The sequence below is a fragment of the Laccaria bicolor genome, genomic scaffold, assembly GCF_000143565.1.
Source record: "Laccaria bicolor S238N-H82 LACBIscaffold_60 genomic scaffold, whole genome shotgun sequence".
NCBI classification, from domain to species: Eukaryota; Fungi; Basidiomycota; class Agaricomycetes; order Agaricales; family Hydnangiaceae; genus Laccaria; species Laccaria bicolor.
In genome coordinates, this window is record NW_001889931.1 from 194,842 (window position 1) to 213,978 (window position 19,137).

The 19,137-nt window shown below is 47.6% G+C and overlaps 6 protein-coding genes across 6 annotated transcripts; 1 reads left to right on the top strand and 5 right to left on the bottom strand.

The window, feature by feature from the left end:
• Window positions 1-6,444: 6,444 nt before the first annotated feature.
• On the top strand, window positions 6,445-11,550 carry LACBIDRAFT_334197 (uncharacterized protein; the record flags this gene model as incomplete). The annotated part of the gene is made up of 16 exons (XM_001888901.1): window positions 6,445-6,557; window positions 6,619-6,715; window positions 6,789-6,807; window positions 6,838-6,869; window positions 7,052-7,097; window positions 7,226-7,334; window positions 7,481-7,493; window positions 7,674-8,008; window positions 8,324-8,541; window positions 8,766-9,099; window positions 9,283-9,502; window positions 9,554-10,008; window positions 10,061-10,599; window positions 10,633-11,121; window positions 11,315-11,369; window positions 11,532-11,550. 16 exons carry the CDS (start codon window positions 6,445-6,447, stop codon window positions 11,548-11,550), a joined length of 3,093 nt encoding a protein of 1,030 aa, XP_001888936.1.
• Window positions 11,551-12,328: 778 nt separating this feature from the next.
• LACBIDRAFT_314376 (uncharacterized protein) lies at window positions 12,329-12,544 on the bottom strand (the record flags this gene model as incomplete). The annotated part of the gene is made up of 1 exon (XM_001888946.1): window positions 12,329-12,544. One exon carries the CDS (start codon window positions 12,542-12,544, stop codon window positions 12,329-12,331), a length of 216 nt encoding a protein of 71 aa, XP_001888981.1.
• A 1,457-nt stretch (window positions 12,545-14,001) lies between these two features.
• On the bottom strand, window positions 14,002-15,159 carry LACBIDRAFT_314377 (uncharacterized protein; the record flags this gene model as incomplete). Its single annotated transcript, XM_001888947.1, has 4 exons — window positions 14,002-14,166; window positions 14,229-14,279; window positions 14,329-15,008; window positions 15,063-15,159. 4 exons carry the CDS (start codon window positions 15,157-15,159, stop codon window positions 14,002-14,004), a joined length of 993 nt encoding a protein of 330 aa, XP_001888982.1.
• Window positions 15,160-15,811: 652 nt separating this feature from the next.
• LACBIDRAFT_314379 (uncharacterized protein) lies at window positions 15,812-16,659 on the bottom strand. The gene is made up of 2 exons (XM_001888948.1): window positions 16,581-16,659; window positions 15,812-16,520 (listed from the first exon to the last, which is right to left on the bottom strand). The coding sequence occupies exons 1-2, from the start codon at window positions 16,610-16,612 to the stop codon at window positions 16,376-16,378; spliced, it is 177 nt and encodes a 58-aa protein (XP_001888983.1). The 5' UTR covers window positions 16,613-16,659; the 3' UTR covers window positions 15,812-16,375.
• A 1,038-nt stretch (window positions 16,660-17,697) lies between these two features.
• On the bottom strand, window positions 17,698-18,027 carry LACBIDRAFT_314380 (uncharacterized protein; the record flags this gene model as incomplete). Its single annotated transcript, XM_001888949.1, has 1 exon — window positions 17,698-18,027. One exon carries the CDS (start codon window positions 18,025-18,027, stop codon window positions 17,698-17,700), a length of 330 nt encoding a protein of 109 aa, XP_001888984.1.
• Window positions 18,028-18,298: 271 nt separating this feature from the next.
• Window positions 18,299-18,897, bottom strand: LACBIDRAFT_314381 (uncharacterized protein; the record flags this gene model as incomplete). Its single annotated transcript, XM_001888950.1, has 4 exons — window positions 18,299-18,546; window positions 18,600-18,674; window positions 18,728-18,769; window positions 18,822-18,897. 4 exons carry the CDS (start codon window positions 18,895-18,897, stop codon window positions 18,299-18,301), a joined length of 441 nt encoding a protein of 146 aa, XP_001888985.1.
• Between the last annotated feature and the right edge of the window lie 240 nt (window positions 18,898-19,137).

Sequence of the window (19,137 nt, forward strand, 5' to 3'; positions counted from 1 at the left end):
ACATTTCATTGAATTTTCATTAGAATGCTTCTTGGCACTTTCATTAGGATATTTCATTACACTCCTTGACCATTTCATTAGATTTTTCATTGGGAGATTTCATTGGGGCATCTGGCCCTTTCATTACCATTTCTTTTAGGATATTTCATTGAGCACCTTGACGATTTCATCACTTCTCATTAGGCTCCTTGGCACTTTCATTACTATTTCTTAGATTTTTCATTAGGATATTTCATTAGGCCCTTTGGCACTTTCATTACCGAAAACTATATAATAATGATGATATGTATCACATGGGTTGTTGGGAGGGTGGTCACATGACCAATTACCAAAAATAGTCAAAAAGCGAAAGTTGTACCCCTGCACTGTAGCTTCCCGAATCTGGTTATCAGACTTCAGTCAGTGTCAGCGTCAGCGTCCTGGAATTCGCACCAGGTCTATGTTTAGCCTACTGTTAATGTGGGGAGGACTACTAAGTATCAGGGGTGGGTACCTGAAGCTTAGCAGGCTAAGTCCGGTGCGTACTGGCGATAGGATACAGGTGCCCATGTACACTCAGTAAAAATGATTCATCGTGTCTCAGTCATATGGTAGTCACGCTACTACACGAAAATGCACGACATGACTAAAAGCAGTCTTTTTTACAAAATTTTGACTTCGAGTTGACTTTGCCAAGTCGTGTCAAGTCGTGTGGCTGATGCCCACCATCTGTCGGTTACAGTCATTCGGTAGTCATGTAGTCACCTCATAGTCCTTCCATAGTCAAATAAAAGCCAGAACACAGTCATATAATAGTCTCTTTCCCGTCATGCTCAGGTCATTTGATTGATGTGTGTTAGTCATGTATCTCTCATCACAACCTCAGGTAACAGTATCGGAATCATGGAACAAATCATATATTTTTCAAGCCTACTGACTGTGCTCTATATACACCTCTAGCACCACCTCAAGTCCAAATTCTCATCTCCTAATTAAGCCACATCTTCGTATGAAAAGAAGAGGTTGTTCTCGAGAGGGGATTATTTGTCGAAGGAGGGATGAGACTGTAGGGGGAAGGCCGAGACCATTCATTGTAATAGGGGGGGAAGCCAAAAGACATTCATCAAAGGAGGGAGGAGGCTATTGAGTGAGTCAGCAGGAGACCATTGAGTGAGGGAGGAGGCACACATCGTTGATGGAGGAGACAGTTCGTCGAAGGCGAAAACAAGTCATCGATGGAGGAGACAGTTCGTCAAAAGCGGAAACAGGTCGTCGAAGGAAGAGAGAGGTCGTAGAGGGAGGAGACAGGTCGTCGAGGGCAGAGACAGTTCGTTGAGCTTAGATCTCAGAAACCATTTGTTGAGGGGATACCAGTTGTCAAGGGCAGAGACCGATCATCAAAGGGGAGACCATTCGTTGAGGGAGGAGATTGTCTGCTGAAGGAGGAAGAGAAAGGAGGCCGTTGGTCGAGGGAGGGAAGAGGCCTTTCGTCATCTCTACCTAGGGAGGAGACCCTTCGTCGCGAGAGGAGGCCGCTGGTCGAGGGAGGGAGAAGGTGTTCGTCGCGGGAAGGCTGTTCATCGACTTATGAATCGGAGCTTGCGTGGGTGTGGTGGGAAGGAAGAACATGGAAGAACTTGGGAAGAACAAGGAATTTTCGCGCTGACAACATGATCACCTGATGTCGGAGTTTCAACGGACTTCAACAAATTGTCTTGTTGACTGAGGACAAAGGCGATACAAATGATAGTAATTCGGATGACCAGGATTAGACTACAACATGACTTGTAACTGACTATTCCTCAACTTCAGTTAGGCCGTGAAAACTTTGCAGATACATAACTGAGCGCCACATGACTTTGCATTTACCAATGTGACTTCACATGACCTTCTTGTGAGAGGTAGATGACTTGACCTGACTTTCGTTTTTACTGAGATGTACACCTGACGAGAGTCTGAGGCCTGAGGTATTAGTGCTTATGGATTCTGAATCGCCCTGCAGGTATGTACCTCCCACACCTGTTTAATGTCTTTGGTCACGGTTTCTTTTTCTTCGCTCCACAAACATACTGCGTGATCAAGGACGAATGAAGTTTCACCAAGGCTTGAAACACTCACAAGCCTTCAAGCTTCAAGCTTCAAGTTTTCCTTTTCCATAGTTGCGCTGACGAATGTGAAATTCATCTCCATGTTTCTCATCATCATCATCAAACAACATTACCTGAACAACAACCCTCCTAGGTTCGGAACGACGGAATCCGACTGCAGCATCAACCGTCAGCGTTCAAGTGAAATTGGGGGTGCTTACTTACGAACCCTGGGCTTCAAATTCAAGTGTGTGTAGGAAGTAGGCACGTTATGGAACTGGGTCTGATGATTATCGCACAGCTACTCATGATATCGATATCGACGCTGACACTAGTGAGGCTAGAACTTGGCTGGACTCTGGCACAGTATTTGCAGTGCCTTTGGTTTCCACTGGAGATGCGCGCTGACTGTGGCCAACTCGGACTCTAGATCTAGCTTGTGCGTTAGCCAACGACTCGGGATTGCGTGCTTTGGCCACGACTTGGACTCGACGCGCTGCGGCGGTTTAACAGGAATGAGCTCACCAAGTGCTCACTGATGCTGGAGCCATCTCACATGACTTTTGGAGTACTTGAACGGTATTGGAAGTTGAAAACACGTCTCGTCTGGGCTCGCTTCACTACAGCTGTGGCTCGTGCTTGCGCTTTGGCCAACGACTCGGACCTGTGTGCTTTGGCCATGACTCGACCTCACACGCTGCGGTCATTTGAGTTTGAGCTCACTGGAGCCATCTCACGCGACTTGAATGATGGGTAAGGTCTGGGCCAATATCACCACTCATACCAAGCCGGCCATCAATCCCACCAAAGCATGAAATCCCAATGACCACGACCCCATGACCATACCAAGTACAGTCCTTTGCATAATTTTGTGAAAATCAAAACATTTCCAAAACCAGTCACATGGCATGTGCCTGAGCCATACAATGGCGCTCGCTCCCTGATCATCGATCAGGTTTTGCCAACTTCAATTGAACAATCCATTGAAATACTACAGTGCTCGCAAAATAGTAGCAATGGAAACCTCGACCTCTCAAACATCCAAGAACTTTTGTTGCATTTTATCTTTGTTTTATCTACATAGAGGTTGGATAGAGAAATGGATCTGCTCCGATTATTTCTTTGAGAAGTAAAAAAAATCATTGGTGTCAGAAGGCCCTCCTGCACAATGGGTAAATGGGTTTTTACGTGCCAAAATCCCTATAATTGCAGATAATGTTGTAGACTAAGCTGATAGAAGAGCACATGGGGAGATCACGTATCTCCTCCATGGTCATCCGATCTATGTAGTACCATTAAAGATATGCTCTTCGAGGTCGTCGGAGAGACGGGGAGGTCTATATACTACGAAAAAATCCAAGTAAAATCAGAAATCAGTGCTTTGTTTGGCTCAGGCACATGCCACGTGACTGGTTTTGGAAACGTTTTGATTTTCACAAAATTATGCAAAGGACTGTAAGCCAACCAATTCGTTTTACACTCTGCATTTATGACCATCTTTTGTTCAACATTTTAGATTCGGAGGTTCGAACACTGGAGAATGTAGAGCCTATCGCCGCGCAGAGCATCTTCTGTTCTCCATCTTCAAGCTCCGGTGACTCAAGAATTCAAGATTCACCGAAATTCAAGGGTCGAAGATGCGAAGTGTGAGCCTCGAGGCATCGGATCATCTTCTTATGATGAGACAACTTAAAGTAAGCTTCCTAAATTCCAATTCCCTAGTACGCTCATCCCCCGGCTTCTTCTTTACAGTGACCCCCTCTTTGGAATTCTCCGGATTGGCTCTTTCCTTTGGAATTCGAAATCCCCGGCTTTCTTTCCCCCTGCCCCCCCCTGCCAGCTTTTTGCTCTCCTCCTTTTCTTCTTTTGGTGAATTCCCGGCGTTTAGGGAGGGCTTCTTCCTTATTGGAAAGTTCCCCGGTTCTAAAGCTTTTGCGATGCACAGTTTGTGGGTTGAATTGCGAAGTTGTGAAGGGAGTTTGAAGCAGGCTATGCTCGCAAGGAAATATGTGTAAGCCTTGGATATGTGTTCTACTATCCTTCTTGGGGGGTCGCTGGTTTTCTTCTGTCCTCTCCGGCGACTTGGCACATTTTTTTACCATCTGGTTGGTTCAGCTTTCCTTGACAAATTGGTCAAGCTGAGGAGAAACTTTGGAGAAATGGACTGCGCTTGTTGGCGTCACTCCAAAATCAAAGACATAGGCTTCAGGTCTCTGCCAGGATTTCTTCTTTGCAAATTCATCCAAGCAGGAAAGCGGTTTCTTCACTATGAGTTTATAGGCTGGCCTGAGGCTATACTTGGAATTGAATGAATCTCCAACCAATGGGAGACGTCTACACCTCATTGTCGACCGAATATGTCAGCCCTTGTTCTTTTTTCTTGTCTAGGGGATCAATGGACTCCGAGCCCCCAAAATAAAATTGGAACATCGATGTACGTGTATGGTCTGATATTGTTCACTTCCCCTTTTCTTATCTTCACCCCTCCGTCATCGCTGCGCACGTTGACGTGGCTCTTTTATTCAGCTCGCCTCTTTTTGTAATTTTAGCGCTAAAGCGTACGACGTGCCCCTGGTTTATGTAAAACGACGATCTGAAAGTTTTGGCAACAACTTCCGATTACTCTCAGCCTTCAAATTTGTGAACACATTGCTCCTCAGACGTCTTGAGAGTTCCACTCGAACCTTCAGCTCATTTCCCGACAGCCGAACACATTTCCAGGGGATTGTTTTTTTGACAGAACGTCATCCTATGATCCTCCTAGCGAGTTCCTGAACTCACATGGCTTCAGCGTGAGCCAGACATCACTTGCTCCGGTTTCTAGACTCCCTCGAACATTCGAATTCGCAGATATCGTTGTTTGTCTCCGATGATTGATCACTAGATAGATAACATGGTATGAAGTGCATTAACTCCCTCATCTGGTATGACGGTTCCACAAGCAAGGTAACTTGCCTGGGGTTACCCGAGCGCCACGGAAGGACCCGTTTCCAAAACTTCCGAAGAAAGAAAATTTGTTGTTTGAGGTCCAGCATGAGCTTTCCACGCATATTTCCCTCAGCTACCAAGTGGGCCCGGATTTTTGTCAGATTATTCAAAGAATTTGTACATAGAAGGCGCAGCAGCTTCCGAAAGGCGGTGTGTTGTTAACTTGCTTATCTACTCGATGCCCAGCTGACTGATACACCTTCGTCATGGATTACATAGGTTCCAAGTGGATGGCTGTAAATCCGCTTTTTCACTGGTATGACGTGATCAGTGCTCTCTGACAATCAAATGTCTTTCGTGAGCGTACGGCACCATCCTGATATGCGCACAAACGTTGCACACCCGCTCGATTCCCGAAACACTATAAATGACTCGCGCTGAGTATGAGTCTCCTCATTTTGGGAGTCGCTCAACCTAATTGACTGCTTGTATATGACAGTAAACCCTCATGTTTAATCGGATTGCAGAACCACACCTCAGATACATAGATGCCTTCAACTGGTTTCACAAGATTGGACAAAGGCATGGTGACCCTCTTTCGGTGTGTCGGTGACAGATTTCAGATCTGTTCGGAGCGGGGTGGCAATGCACTAGCCATCTCTCAGGCACCCGCCATCAAAGTGAACTAAACTGAATTGCCAGTTCTTGGTACTATTTTGGCCAACATCCCTCCCACGTAAAATCAAGGGCAATTTGCCCTGGCGGAGAAGTTCTCATACCTGGGACCATAGCTAGTGTTGCCGCAAGCCAAGGTCAAGGAGGACAATTCATCAGCTGGGAGCAAGGTTAATGAACGTGTTTGCCGAACAGTTCACTGAACTTGAACCAGCAAATGCCCCACAGTCATGTCCATCCTCTCTCCGATGGCAATGGCATGGACACCCTGACTTGCAATATAAATCATTATTGTCACTATGTAGAACGGATTAAAGTTCCCGGGTCGCCAGGTTATTTTCACTAATCACTGAGTACTTGCCTATATAATCAAAATTTCCACCTGGCAGTGGATGAGATTTCCTGTGAGTCTCAAAGCTTTTCCACACATTCGAAGTCGTCTTGCCCACACTTTCATGACTTGTATCCATTTTGCCAACTGGAATTCATTAGTCAAGTTTGCAGTTACCTTTTCTCTGAAAGCGTGATCCCTTGTTCATCCTTCGGAAAGCGAAGTGAAATATCGAGCCACCACTTGCCAGTACCACCTCCTTTTCGGCCTTCCCTACCTTACTATGTCACCCACTCTCCAGAACAGACAATGAAATCCTCAACCCTCAATTTTGAACACCATTTCTTCCTACAGTAACTGACCAGGTCAACGAAGCCCTCCGAGTCAAGGCCTCAGGCCTTCAGGTCTGACCAGCTCGGATATCAGAGCTCCTGACCCAACAAAATGACCTTCAAGTTGAGAACAACGAGACTGAAGCGTTCAACATGGAGTGCAGGAACAATTAGAAGAGGGAGAAGACGAAAGAAGTCGAGGGGTCAACTTGGTACGGCAGATCGGTGAGTCCTAACCTGTGACAGATCTGTGACTACGGTGACGGAAGGTGACTGTAGTTTGGAGCTGGCACACTGAGAGGAAGGGCGAACACGAAAGACTGTTTAAGACTCTGGTATTCACTGGGGTAACTACGAGATACAGTCTGTTCTTTTATACTGCAGTAGGTAGGGCAAGGGGTAGGACAACGATGGGGATAACACACAGGGATAACAAATGAGATAGGCAGGTGATAGGTAATGGGAGCAGGGAGCAGTAAGTGTCCATAGAGATATCAAACCATAGGTGTTGAGAATGGGCCGACGGAGGCCGAGCGCGTAAGCGCTTAGACGAGAGGATTGGAACCGTTATCCAAGGGGGTTCAAGAATTTAAAAAAAGTAGCTGGGGTCGAATTTTTTTGTAAGGCCCTGTGTGCTTGACCTACCTACCTACGTAATCAGGCACATGCCTATATATGGCAATATGACATCATCATCATGATTGCTCTGATCCTCTAAGGCTTCGCATACCCAATTTCGTGGGGCTATCTCCAATGCAACACATTGTAGGTGGTACTAAAAAATAGGTGAGTGTAGTGATTAACTTGTGCAAGACTGATACTCACCTGTTGAGTCTCACATCCAACCATTTTACCAAGCCATTGCATCCTGAGTGCAATACCACACCACACAGGCATCAGTTTAGAGTGTCTGATGTTACGAAAGCATCAAGATGATTCGAGTTTTGAAATCAGGTCACACAGCATACCCATTGGTGTCAAAAACTGGTCTCTAACTGTTTTGTCAGTAAATTGTGATTGATTAAAACATTAGACAAAAATTTGATGAAGATTAGACTGTGAAAAACAATTTTGAAGCCAGAAATTGGGCTGGATATAATGAAATATAATAACCAGTCAAGATAATGTACTATACAATGATATTCTAGATGCAGGAATACTGTAAATCACCTTGGAAAACCAATTTAGGACTATCTTGTAGAGGGTTCCAAAAATCTTTTTTTCGGCCTATGGCCGACCTACCTACCCAACCCCTGGTCCAGCATTCAGATCCCTGAACCCCCTTGCCGTTATCAGTAGACGCGTGATATTGAGGTCACGTCTGTTACATAACCTGACCAGCAAGAATTTGGAGCAAACTCATCCTTTGTACAGTGGGCACGATTGCAGTGCAGCAACAGGACCGATTCAATTTCGCTTAACGCCTGCGGTTCTGTTTCACTTTCGAATTTCAACGCGAGTGGACTAGGCGAGAAACATCAGAAACGAAAGATCAAGGCGGCGGTGGGGACTCGCGCCACAAATGTGGTGGGGGTTCGCGCAACGGGCGTGGCGGAAGCTCACACCACTAGCAAGACGGCCGAGACCCGCACCAGAACAAACAGACAGTGCATCCTCACGTCAATGGGCCTCACTATCGATCCCCAGACCAACAGAGATAAGGCTCTTCAAGAAGGGTTACTCTTCCATTGGCTGGCCCGTTTAACTCGATTTTCACAAATCATGGGTACAGAAGGGTTTTGAGGGTTTGGGACAAGTTCTTTCTGGTTTGCCTCTATATGCGAGTTGGGGATTTGGGTTGCCTCCACAACGCGAGTGGATGGAGCGGTGTCTCCCAACTTCCCTCAACTCCCACCCATCTTCCAAGCATCTGAGTTTCAACCCTCCTGAAGCACTCTTCTTTCACCCTCTCTTCCCTCCTCTAGCCTACCATCCACCCGCTTTTTCCGACTTTTCACGTTCCCCCAGCATATACACATACGGCCTCCAAGCTCACCTGTACACCATCCGGTGCACCCGTGTCCTGCACAACCGCCCTGTCCGGTCCCAGGACGCGGCTTTACGTTTATGGGACATGCAAGAGGGAGTGTTTACGGAGTCCTCGGTTCCAGTCTAGCTGCTAGCCGTTTCTCTGTCTTCGACCCCTCTCTTTCAAGAATAAAGTCGTCGAAGGAAGACCTGGTGGCATTGATCGGCATGTGGCAGATGGGTAAGTCCAGCCGAAATCCGCAAGAATCTTTGCAAAGAACAAACGTGAAGTCCCCCCCTCACCAGAATCACTTGCTACACACAAAAACGTTCCTTCAAGATTCGAAGCACGCTGATGAGATTCCCAAAATCCCGAGGCTGAAAAGATGACCCTTCGTTCTATACGTATGTATCCCTCCTTTGGCTGGTCGTTTTTTGGATGTGGCTTACACGCATCGTTTTAAGATACTCTATGCCCCTTGTACTCCCCTTCTCTACTTGGCTCTTTCACGTGTCGATTGGCGTCAAACGAGCAGGCTTACTTTGGGGCGAAATATGATATATACGATGAGTTCAAGTTCCCAGCAATCCACATCGTCGTGTTACTGGTTGGTGAAAGTTTGATAACATTGGATCAACTGATCCTAACGTTGTCAACAAATGCAGTGTGGTTTATAGCGCTTGCATTGCTTCTGGCGCCCTCCACCAATCATGGGATGGGTAGCGGTGTGCCAATGGGAGGTCCTTATCGCAAAACGGCTGTTTGGGCGCTGACCGTGGCTGGTACTAAATCTCAAACGTTCGTCACGCAAGATAAGAAGGCGTCATGTGCGATGTTTAGCGTTCATTATGGGAAAGAACTTGTTATCTATGGGCGCCAAAAGCTAGGTACACATCCTCTTCTCCGTATTTCCTTCTCGCTGTCTCCGATTTGTAGATCTTCCACACCCTTTAATTGCAGCCTGATAAACTTGAAAGATAGATGTTCCGTCCTTCCTCCACCCTCTACGCTATCCCGAATGACAATGTCTACCTCGGATTTATCTCAATCGTACAGCTCTACGCAGACGGGCGACAGCCCTCAACCAACACCACTAGACGTGCATGATCCATTGTGGGAAGAATATCTCGAAAAGGCGACTTTGTTCGATGCACGAATTATCGAGGATTGGAATAAAATTGTGGATGTAACTCTCGTCTTTGTAGGTGTTTTTCATTAGCCTCAATATCAGCTGCTAATTCATCGTACGCAGGTAGGGTTAATTATTTCTGTCCTGGCCTCCTTCGTCATCGACACTTCTCAGCAATTTAAACCAGATCCATCTGATATCACCAATAAACTTCTCATTGCGATCTACGATCAGCTGGTCGCCCAGGCCACTGGCACCAACATTTCACTACCTCTCGACACCGTCGCTATTTGGAAGGTAGATCAGGCCGATTACGATCACGCCTTTCTCTGCAATGCACTCCTATACAGTAGTTTAGGGCTTTGCACTATAGCGGCGGCGCTTGCTCTGGCGGCCAAGTTGTGGGTGGTCAGCTACGATGGCAAACGCTTCGCTTCCTCTTGTAGAACGCCATACGAGAGGGCAAAGAAGCGTCAGGAAGCTTACAGCGGTGTTTTGGTATGGAAAATGGAGACTGCGATACAATCGTTATACCTCATCCTGCTGATTGCTCTTGTAGTGTTTGGGTTCTTTGTCCAGTGAGATATCTCGCATCTCCTGGTTTGATTTAGATCTTATCATTTTTTTCAGCATATCGGTTTGGTCAATTCAAAAAACTATTGGCTATGGTGTCGGAACTCTCCTCACAGTCAGCGTTAGCGCATTGGGCGTTATGTCACTTGTTGCTGCTTTCATTCCCACATGTCCATACGACTCAACCTTCTCGGTCATCATCAAGGGTATCTTTGATCAGATTCACAAATTGGCAAGCCTTGTGGTATCGCGACTGGCCAGGTCCGAGTCATCGCCTGCTGGGCTTAAACGATGGGGCTGGATGACCATCAATGGCATCATCTTCCGAGGCATTTTATTCTTTGGATCAGGGTCAGCGATCGCCTGGGCTACCATAACGCAATCAAGTGCCTATTATTTACTCATTTTCATCCCCATCGCAATTAGCTTCGAATATGCGATGAAGCAGCCTAAGCCCGTCAACCACAAACCTCAAAAACATCGGCTTCCCCGCTGGGTGTTATCGGTCTTCATAATCATGGCACCAACATTTGCCATAGCTGGTTACTTCCGCAATCCACGGAGATATATCATATTTGTCATTCTGTATGTTTCCGGTATGTTGCTCCTCCTCTTCCATGGTTGGATAGCTAGTCAAATGTCGAAATCATTGGACAAAACTACCGAAATTGACGCCATCATTTGGTTGTTGGAAACCTCTCCAAATTCCGACTTGATCAGGAAGGCATGCCAAATCCTCAGGGGTTACGGTGACTACAGACCCAAGATGCTGGAATCACTTATGCCTTTGCTTTCTCTCCTTATAGTCTCGGATCGCTCAGACGTGGAACTGGAGGATCTCGAGACATATGTATCATTTTTGGCATATTTGGCGGACTTCGATAAAAAACCAGGATCCTGGTTGCTGCTGCGGGAGGATGCAATGTCGCACCCGAGGCTTGAAGACCCGCTTCTACAGAAATTGGTAGAATTGAAGCATCATCCTCGTGTGGGAATAGCCCAGGCTGCCGAGAAGGTTTTACGTTTATTCGGATATCCGGATGAAGGGGACACATCCTCGATAATGACCTTCGTCGAACCAGCGCAGTCATACGAAGAGATGGGACTTCATCCAAGACGTAAGGGCGGTTACTATAGCGTAGATGCATGATAAACAAACACATTTACTATCCGGAGAACTTACTTGGACAGAGAACTTGGACCATTCCTGTAAAATATGCCTTGAATATGCCGGAGTTTTTCTTTTCAATTGCCATGTACTTACATACCTTTCCTTTGAATGTGTGATTCCCTCTGCTAATAACTTTCTAGAGGCAATGATCCTTTGTCAGCCTCCACCCTTTGAACAGCCGCGAATTGTGACTCTGTACGTCGCCTCTCTGACAGTTTCCTCCCCACCAGAATTGACTTGGTGAACGAAGCCCTCCGCTTCGCTAAGTCTCACCAGCTCGGATATCGGAGCTCATGACCCAACAACGTTGAACGCTTTAGTGTCGTTCTTCAAGTTCTTGACTTGAAGCACATGTAGAGTGCAGGAACAAGATTGAGGACGAGAAGGGGGAGCAGACGGAAGGAGTTGAGGCGTCGACTTGGTGTAGCAGATGGCATCTCCAACAACAACACATGCACCCCTGCATCCAGGACCTCCGCAACAACAACCATATGGTCAGATGCATCAACCGTCCAAAGCATTTGGCTCATCTATGCACCCACCACCCCAAGTGTATGTAGGCATTCCTCAATCCCACCCTACTGTTGATGGAATGACTAGCAACAGCAGACCGAGAAGTGCACAACCTTCGCACCCACCAACACAGCCGCCGCTCCATGCATACAGCCATGGCTCCATCCCCCCTACATTTGTCGAATAAAACCAGACAAATTTAGGGAAATTTACCCATGATGTACTTGTAAACCACGGCTCCTCACGGCTCCCATTGGCAATCTCTGTCGGTGGACAGTACCACTTCAAATCACAACCACTTCCATGGCAATTTGCAGTACCAAAGCACTCAACTGTCCAGGTGAAGCATTTAGTTACTTCGAATGACAGCAGCCACAGCCGACTTGGCCGTTGACACTGGCTACATTACGCAGAGATCTACTGCGATCCGCTTCCGGATTTGGATTTGAGTGGTGGCCGTCACCTGCAATTTACCTTTAAGGCCCATTTCAGGACCCCGGGCAATAGCAGAAAAGGCCTGATCCCGAAAATTGGGTTTTTGTCCGGACGCCTCTGCACCAAATTTGTCCGGACTGGACCTGGCCTACCACACCCCAATCTCAAAAATTAGTCCGGACGGCCAGATCAGGGTAAATTTTTCTCTACAAATGTCCCACAATTATGCCCAAATACCGGCTGGGAGGCTTTTTTTTTGACATCTCGTCGATTTTGTCCGGACTCTGGCTCTGGGCAGTTTCGAATTTTGTCACTTTTTGTCCGGATTGGCCCCCAGCTGTAGGGCCTAAAATCCACATTTTTTGTCCGGATCGGGACCAGGGCTTTCCTGCTATTGCCCGGGGTCCTCCCATTTCACACATCGAAAGAAGGGGCCTTAAAGGTAAATTGCCACTCCGAACCGTCACGCGTCACGCCTGGGGTGTCAGGGGTAGTGGTTACAGTGACTACAAACCCAAGATTCTGGAATCACTTCTGCCTTTGCTTTCTTCCCTCATAGTCTCGAATCGCTCGGACATGAAACTGGAGGATCTCGAGACATATGTATCATTTTTGGCATATTTGGCGGACTTCGAGAATCAAAGGGATCCTGGTTGCTGCTTGGGGAGGATGCAATGTCGCACCCGATACTTGAAGGACCAGTTCGACATCGATTGGCAGAATTGGCCAAACATCAGACTCATGTGGGAATAGCCCGGGATGCCAGGGAGCTTTTACGTTCATTCGGATATCGTTCAGATGAAGGGCTTAAGGAGACATCCGAGCAGTCCTCGATAACGATCTTCGTCGAACCAGCGCACTCATACGAAGAGTTGGAGCTTCATTCAAGACGTTAGGGCGGTTACTATATCGTAGATGCATGATAAGTAAATACACTATCCAGAGAACTTGGACCATTCCTGTAAAATATGTCAGATTTTTTCTTTTTCAATTGCCACTGGCACACAGTATCCGACCAAGTTTCCTCTGAGTGTGCAATTCCCTCTGATAGCATATACGTCCACTTAGGCGCGCTCAGTAGTCATAAAGCGCACTGAGTACTGAAGTATCAACTGGGGTCACCTCCTCTTCGGTCGTCCCTACTACCCTGACATCACCCAAATACTCCCATCGTTTCCCTCGCTCAATCTCAAACCTCCTGCTCATAACTCTCCAGAACAGGCAATGAATTCCCCCGTCAGCCTCCTTCCCCACCCTCAATTTCTAACAGCCATGGATTACTCCGCACGTCGCCTCTCGAGTCTCCTCTGACCATTAACTCGCCAATGTAATGATTGCCCTGATCAACGACGCCCTCCGCTTGACTAAGTCTGACCAGCTCGGATAGAGCTTCAAGTCGAGAACTTGATGACTGATACTAAAGCGTTCAATGTGAAGTGCAGGAACAAGATTGAGACGAGAAGAACGGTTGAAGGAGTCGACTCGGCGTCGACTCGGTGTGACCGCGCAGATCAGTGAGTCCGAACAAAACCAGCAAGAAATTGGAGTTCACTTATCAATCACTCATCCTTTGTACAACGGTTAAGGTGGAAGACGTCAAACCAATCGTGCGCTTATCCTCCACAACTTGGACAACTCAGGAACTCCACCATCACGCTTATATTCATAAAAAAAATGAGGAAACTGATGTTTAAGGAGTTAATCGGAGGTTGACAGGCAGGCAAGCTTTATGGCAAAGGGTGAATGTGCATCATTGTAACTGTTCAAATATCAGTCGAGAGTTCACATATCGTGAAACAAGGTACGACTTCACATATATCGTAGTAGTCTGTCTAGGAGAGACTAGTCGAGAGGATTGATCCATAGTTCAAAAACGTTGTTAACGTCTCACGACATTACCAAGCAGATCCATCCTAACACTCTCGTCAGGTTCTTGAGGGAAATGATGTTCTGCATGAGTGTGCAATCCGTGCACGTGACTCTGACCCTGAACCCGTTCATACCATTCCGCGATGAAACGATATCGCAAGAGCATATCGCCAATCTAGAGTTGACGAGTGTCTAATCAACAAATAGCAGATGGACAATAAAGGGCAGGACACAAACCTGTTCAAGAATTCTCTCCACATATGGCATTAGAAGAACTAGCGTGATGATCTACACAACAATCAGCTTTGAGCTCGCCAAAGGGAGAGAACGAAGTGACCTGTCCAAAGTTCCATCTATTCTCTGCCTGGTGATCCAACTCCGGATTAGCCTTGATAGACTGCTCAATAGCGATGATCTCTTCCACCCAGAAGAGGATGTAGATAGAAGGATACAAAACCACGTTGTAGATTGAGGGCATTGGACGGAAACATGCTATTGCGGCATTAAGCAGAAATGGAATGATCATGAACAGCACAATGGGAACGACGACGAAGCAGATGACAAACAGGGCGCTCCTCGAGACGGGGTCCACGTTGATGATCGCCGTGAATCCAAACAGGAACTTCCAAACGACGATGGTCTGGGTTGCTTCACCGCAGCGTGAATCGAGGATTACGAGAATGCCCACAACGATGTTGATGACGCCACATCCCAAGAGGATCATGTGTTTCGTCAAGAACCGGGAGATGCGGCGATAAGTGGTTTGTCTACGCTCAAGTGGCGTGTAATAAATTTCATCGCCTGGTTTTTGAATCTTCCAACCGACCATCGCGCTCCAGATGAATAAGGTTCCAATGTGGTAAGCGGCAGCTGCGTGAAACACACTTAGCTGGCCTTGAACTCGCTCGTAGATGCCGGCGATGGCGAACGCGCAGAGGGTGTAGGACTGGAGACGCCAGAGGGACCAAACGAGGGTAGGCGAGCCTTTGCGTGCACGCACGATGACGGAGATGAGGACTACACCAATGATAGTTAGGTTGCATTGACCAGCAGCTGGCTATCATTACTCACCAATAAGAAAGCATTGTGCATATAGGTGTATACGGGTTCCAATCCCAAGAATGTCGGTGCTCTCTGGTGTGAAACAAGCATGGGGAGGCAATGGCATGGGTCATAAAAAGGGGGCAAGGACATTCCGAACGTCGCGCTCGTGTTTTGAGGGAGAGAGATACACTGCAAGCACAGCTTAAAGAACCCCTGTTCGTGCCGTGATATAGACGCGCAACTTCGCACTGGCTGCCACTTTTGACAGAAGAGCGGCTATGGAGTGATCGCAGCATCGCTGTTTCTCCCATGTTTCGCATTTGTGCTGCCAGGTCACATATCGAGAAACAGTTGTAAAGGGAAGTAACTAACTTCTGGAGTCGGCCGAGGGCTCTTCTGATGACTGCCAGTGGTCAAGATGGTTCGGAATGAGTGCCGGCATGAGCAGTGTTGAGCGTTTGTATAAATTATGGTGTGAAAATTGATGACATTGCCGAATGCATGCATGGCCTGACAATGTCATGTATTGAGACAGGCTCCTTATCGAGCACATCGGGGACGGGATTTTCCCAATCCCTACAACCATTGAATGAGGAAGAAATATGATTGCTTTCCCAACTATAGTTGCTGCCTGATTACAAGTTTTCCTCCTTCCATCGTTGAGGGGGTGATGGATTGGAGGAAGAGAGAAGGCGGTGGCACCGGCTGACGGGAAAGTTGAACCTCGTTGCGTGAGTTTGAGTGGCACTTGATCGATCTTCGCCCAGCTAATCAATAGTACTGCCATGGCTGGCAAGTGAAATGTCCGTTGTTGTTTTCAACCAGTTCTTGGTATCGAATTGACTAGACGCCCATTTAAAGGTGCAGAGTAGCGAGTGCCGGAAATCCGGGATGTGCACCTAAAGTAGGCCTGTTTCAGGTCCGCAAACTCAACCTCATAAATTTTAAGCGCCACGGTCAACCTGCTCTGCCGTCAACAACTCAAACTTGTTATACACCTGGAAAGGCCGGCAGTTGCGTATCAGAACCTTAGTAGGGAGTGTGTATGTTGAGTAACGAAGGATCATGTCGCAAGGAATGGCGACCTTGGGTGCATGGTCCTCAACTATCTGCACATGGCGGCGTCTATCATTCTCCACCCTGGATATGCTTCGGCTTCACCCTCCGACACGGGGGCAGCGGAATACTCCCCCAAAACAGGAACTGCCCTGTGTATATGTCTTGTGGTACAGCCAGACTTTCTTTCCTGTCGAAAGGGTGTCAAAGGCTCGTAATTGCCGAGAGGTTGCCATACAACTCGGCATGAACATTGAGATCTGCGAGTCCCTCATGATCGCCCATTAAGCATGAATCATGGAGATGCATGCCCCTTGGCTTTGTAGCGTTCCAGGCCCTCCTTCCTTGAACGCATTCAAACCGAAAGCGCAGGGGAAACTTTGATGATTACATGCCCAGAGAGACGTATCATCAGGGCAAAGGGCATGGCTAGAAGAAGGTCGAAGATGAGTTGTTTGAAGTGAAAGACGCAATGAAAGTTATCTGTACCTTGTACCAGTACATTTCGACCAAATCCACATGCCAGGCCCTCAACAAGAGCGAACTCTCGAGAGTTGGACGCATCTTCGGCCCAACGTCATCTACCTTGCATAGCCATGGTTGTCCGGCTTGGAAAGGTAGTTCGATCCAGTTTCGACGCGCTTCGCGTCAGCAACATGAAATTCGTGACGATCAACGTTGACGACAGCCTTTGCGAACCATAACCTTCTTATGAGCACTCCGACTCGACCTTGAATCACTCCAGCTCTCGACCTCAACTCTGATACGTTTGAGAGTCCTGGTGACAGTTTCATCGATCGTGGACGTTGGCTGTAGAAAAAATTTCTTCCAACGTTGTCTTCAGGTTGATCTGGGACGACAACATCGTTAAGCGCAAGTGGTTCAATGTATCCCGTTGTGATGACATCCTCTCAGCTTCAAAGTGTTTAAGGTCCTCGTGTATGTACACGCAGAGAGGCCGGGGAGTTTGAAAAGGAGCATGGATGGTGGGATGGAGGCCTTTTCCCCACCAGCAATGAAAGCTGTCCACGCCTTGTATGGCGTTCGTTATCTTGACCGAACGAGCGCGTGTAGGACGTCACTTATCCTCCCTTCCCTTGTCCAGTTCGAGTTTCAGTAAGGTTCAATCCCAACCCAAGTGAACGAGCATGCAGGCGGTTTGGGTGGACCACGTCTTTCCTGTCCTGTTGAGACCCCTCCTGAACTGATTGTGAACCTCTGCCTTCCATACTGGGCTGAATAGACTTGAAAAATCGTACACCAGCGAAGATGTATATGACTCGATCGAGGGCGTTGTTGTTTTGAAAGAACGCCGTGAGAAAGGGGTTCTCTACACGCAGCATGAGGTGCCAGCTTGGGAGTTGGGGAAGGGAGCGGATGAACGGGAGTGGTTTGGGACTTTGCGAATAATGTCACGCGCAATGGTACGGCAATCTTATGGCACCTCTGAACTTTCGCCCACCCGAAAGACAACGTGACGAGCGACTTCATCCACATATTTGGTGCGAGCTCCAGTAGTGTCTCCGAATCTTCTTTTCGAGCTGGATGTATGGTGGACGATCTGTCGAACAAGCTGTTTCATAGGCAAGATTGCCACGTCCGTCCTTCATATCTCTGACAACGCCTTGATATCACCGGTAAGCGTTTGAGTTGAAGAAAAAGCTCTTCCTCGTCTCGTCTCAAGTCGAACAGAAACGGCAAGAAGTAGCATTCTCGAGCCGTCCTCCTTCATGCAAGAATCTTCAACACAAGATCGGCTTGGGTTGGTGAGCTTCGTGATGTCACGGTTGAGGGGCATCAACAGTCCGAGAGTGGGTGGAAAGGGGTGAGTGGTCGAGGAGCAGGAAGAGAGGGTTGAACCTTTGCCGTTTCTTCCTCTACCTCTAGTAAGCCAAGGCAGGCAAGGCGTTAAGCCAAGAAAGAAGCCCTTCTTCATCGTAAGTCGAACGGAGGTGGCAACAACACGCAAGTCAAGCCGTCCTTCTTGGTTGGAGACTGGAGTCGTTCAGCCTTCGTGATGTTGGAGGGAAGGAGGTGGATTGACCGTTGGTTATATCATGTGGAGGGAGGGGGCGATGGAATGGTTCCAGGCTGACCTTCTGCCGTAGTTCTGGCTCTTCCTGAACAGAGATGACAACGGCGTCCTTGAAGTCGCTGTTCCTCGACAATGAAAGGTAAAAGTCGGCCGAGATGAGGTGTCCTTGACCCTATGATCTCTGAAGGGGCATTGAAGGGACCGAGGATGGGCTGGAGCGTGGGTTGACGCTGTGATGAACAACAACGTCCTCGAAGTCGCTGTTATCGTCAAGAGGCCGAGATGATAGAGTTGATCCTATATATCTCCGGAGGCGCATCTTGATAGCCGCAGAGTGACTGTAAAAGATGAAGTTGATTGAAGCGAAGGGTATCCAGGGGTATCCAGAGTTGTTATAAAGACGTCTTGAGGTGTGCCTTCCTATCAAGTCGTTATGAAACGTTCGCAGCTTGGAACTCCAAGGAGGCTACAACGACGTCTGCTCTTGTGGCTGTAAAACGAAGACGGTCGTTTCTCAAAAAATGATTCATTCGTAACATATGTATGACCTTGGACGAGCGTCAATTATAATAACAAAGGACGAAGTTGTCGGTTTGCTCACTTTTTTCTGCTATCTCTCGTCTTAGAGGCGTTACTGCCAGTCCTGGGCTGGGACATGAAACATAGATAGTTGCACAAAGAGACAAAGCACGCACCTTGACCGTTCTGAACACAATGCCGTAAGTTCCTTATCCCCACGACGGCCTTTATACGCCACTGGGCCAGAGCCATTGTCGATAAAAGGGTGCGTTTTGACAGTACGTGTGATACTAGCCAAGGTCTAGATGGAAGTGCTTGAAGAATCGGATCAGCCAGCTTTGTTTACACCCACAAGAGGAAGATTTACCTCCTTCGTCCTTACTCCCACCAACGACGAGCTCATTGCCCTCTCATCCAGCTCATTGCCTCCTCATCCGGCTCATTGTCCTCTCGTCCGGCCCTTTGCGCCTCGGGATCATTCAAGATCATCAA

Bases quoted from the DNA above. Each gene is read 5' to 3' on its own strand.
- LACBIDRAFT_314379 (XM_001888948.1), bottom strand. From the start codon at position 16,612: ATGTGGATTTGGTCGAAATGTACTGGTACAAG. The intron at 16,521-16,580 runs GTACAGATAACT...ACCTTCTTCTAG, and splicing joins TCGAAATGTACTGGTACAAG to CCATGCCCTTTGCCCTGATG.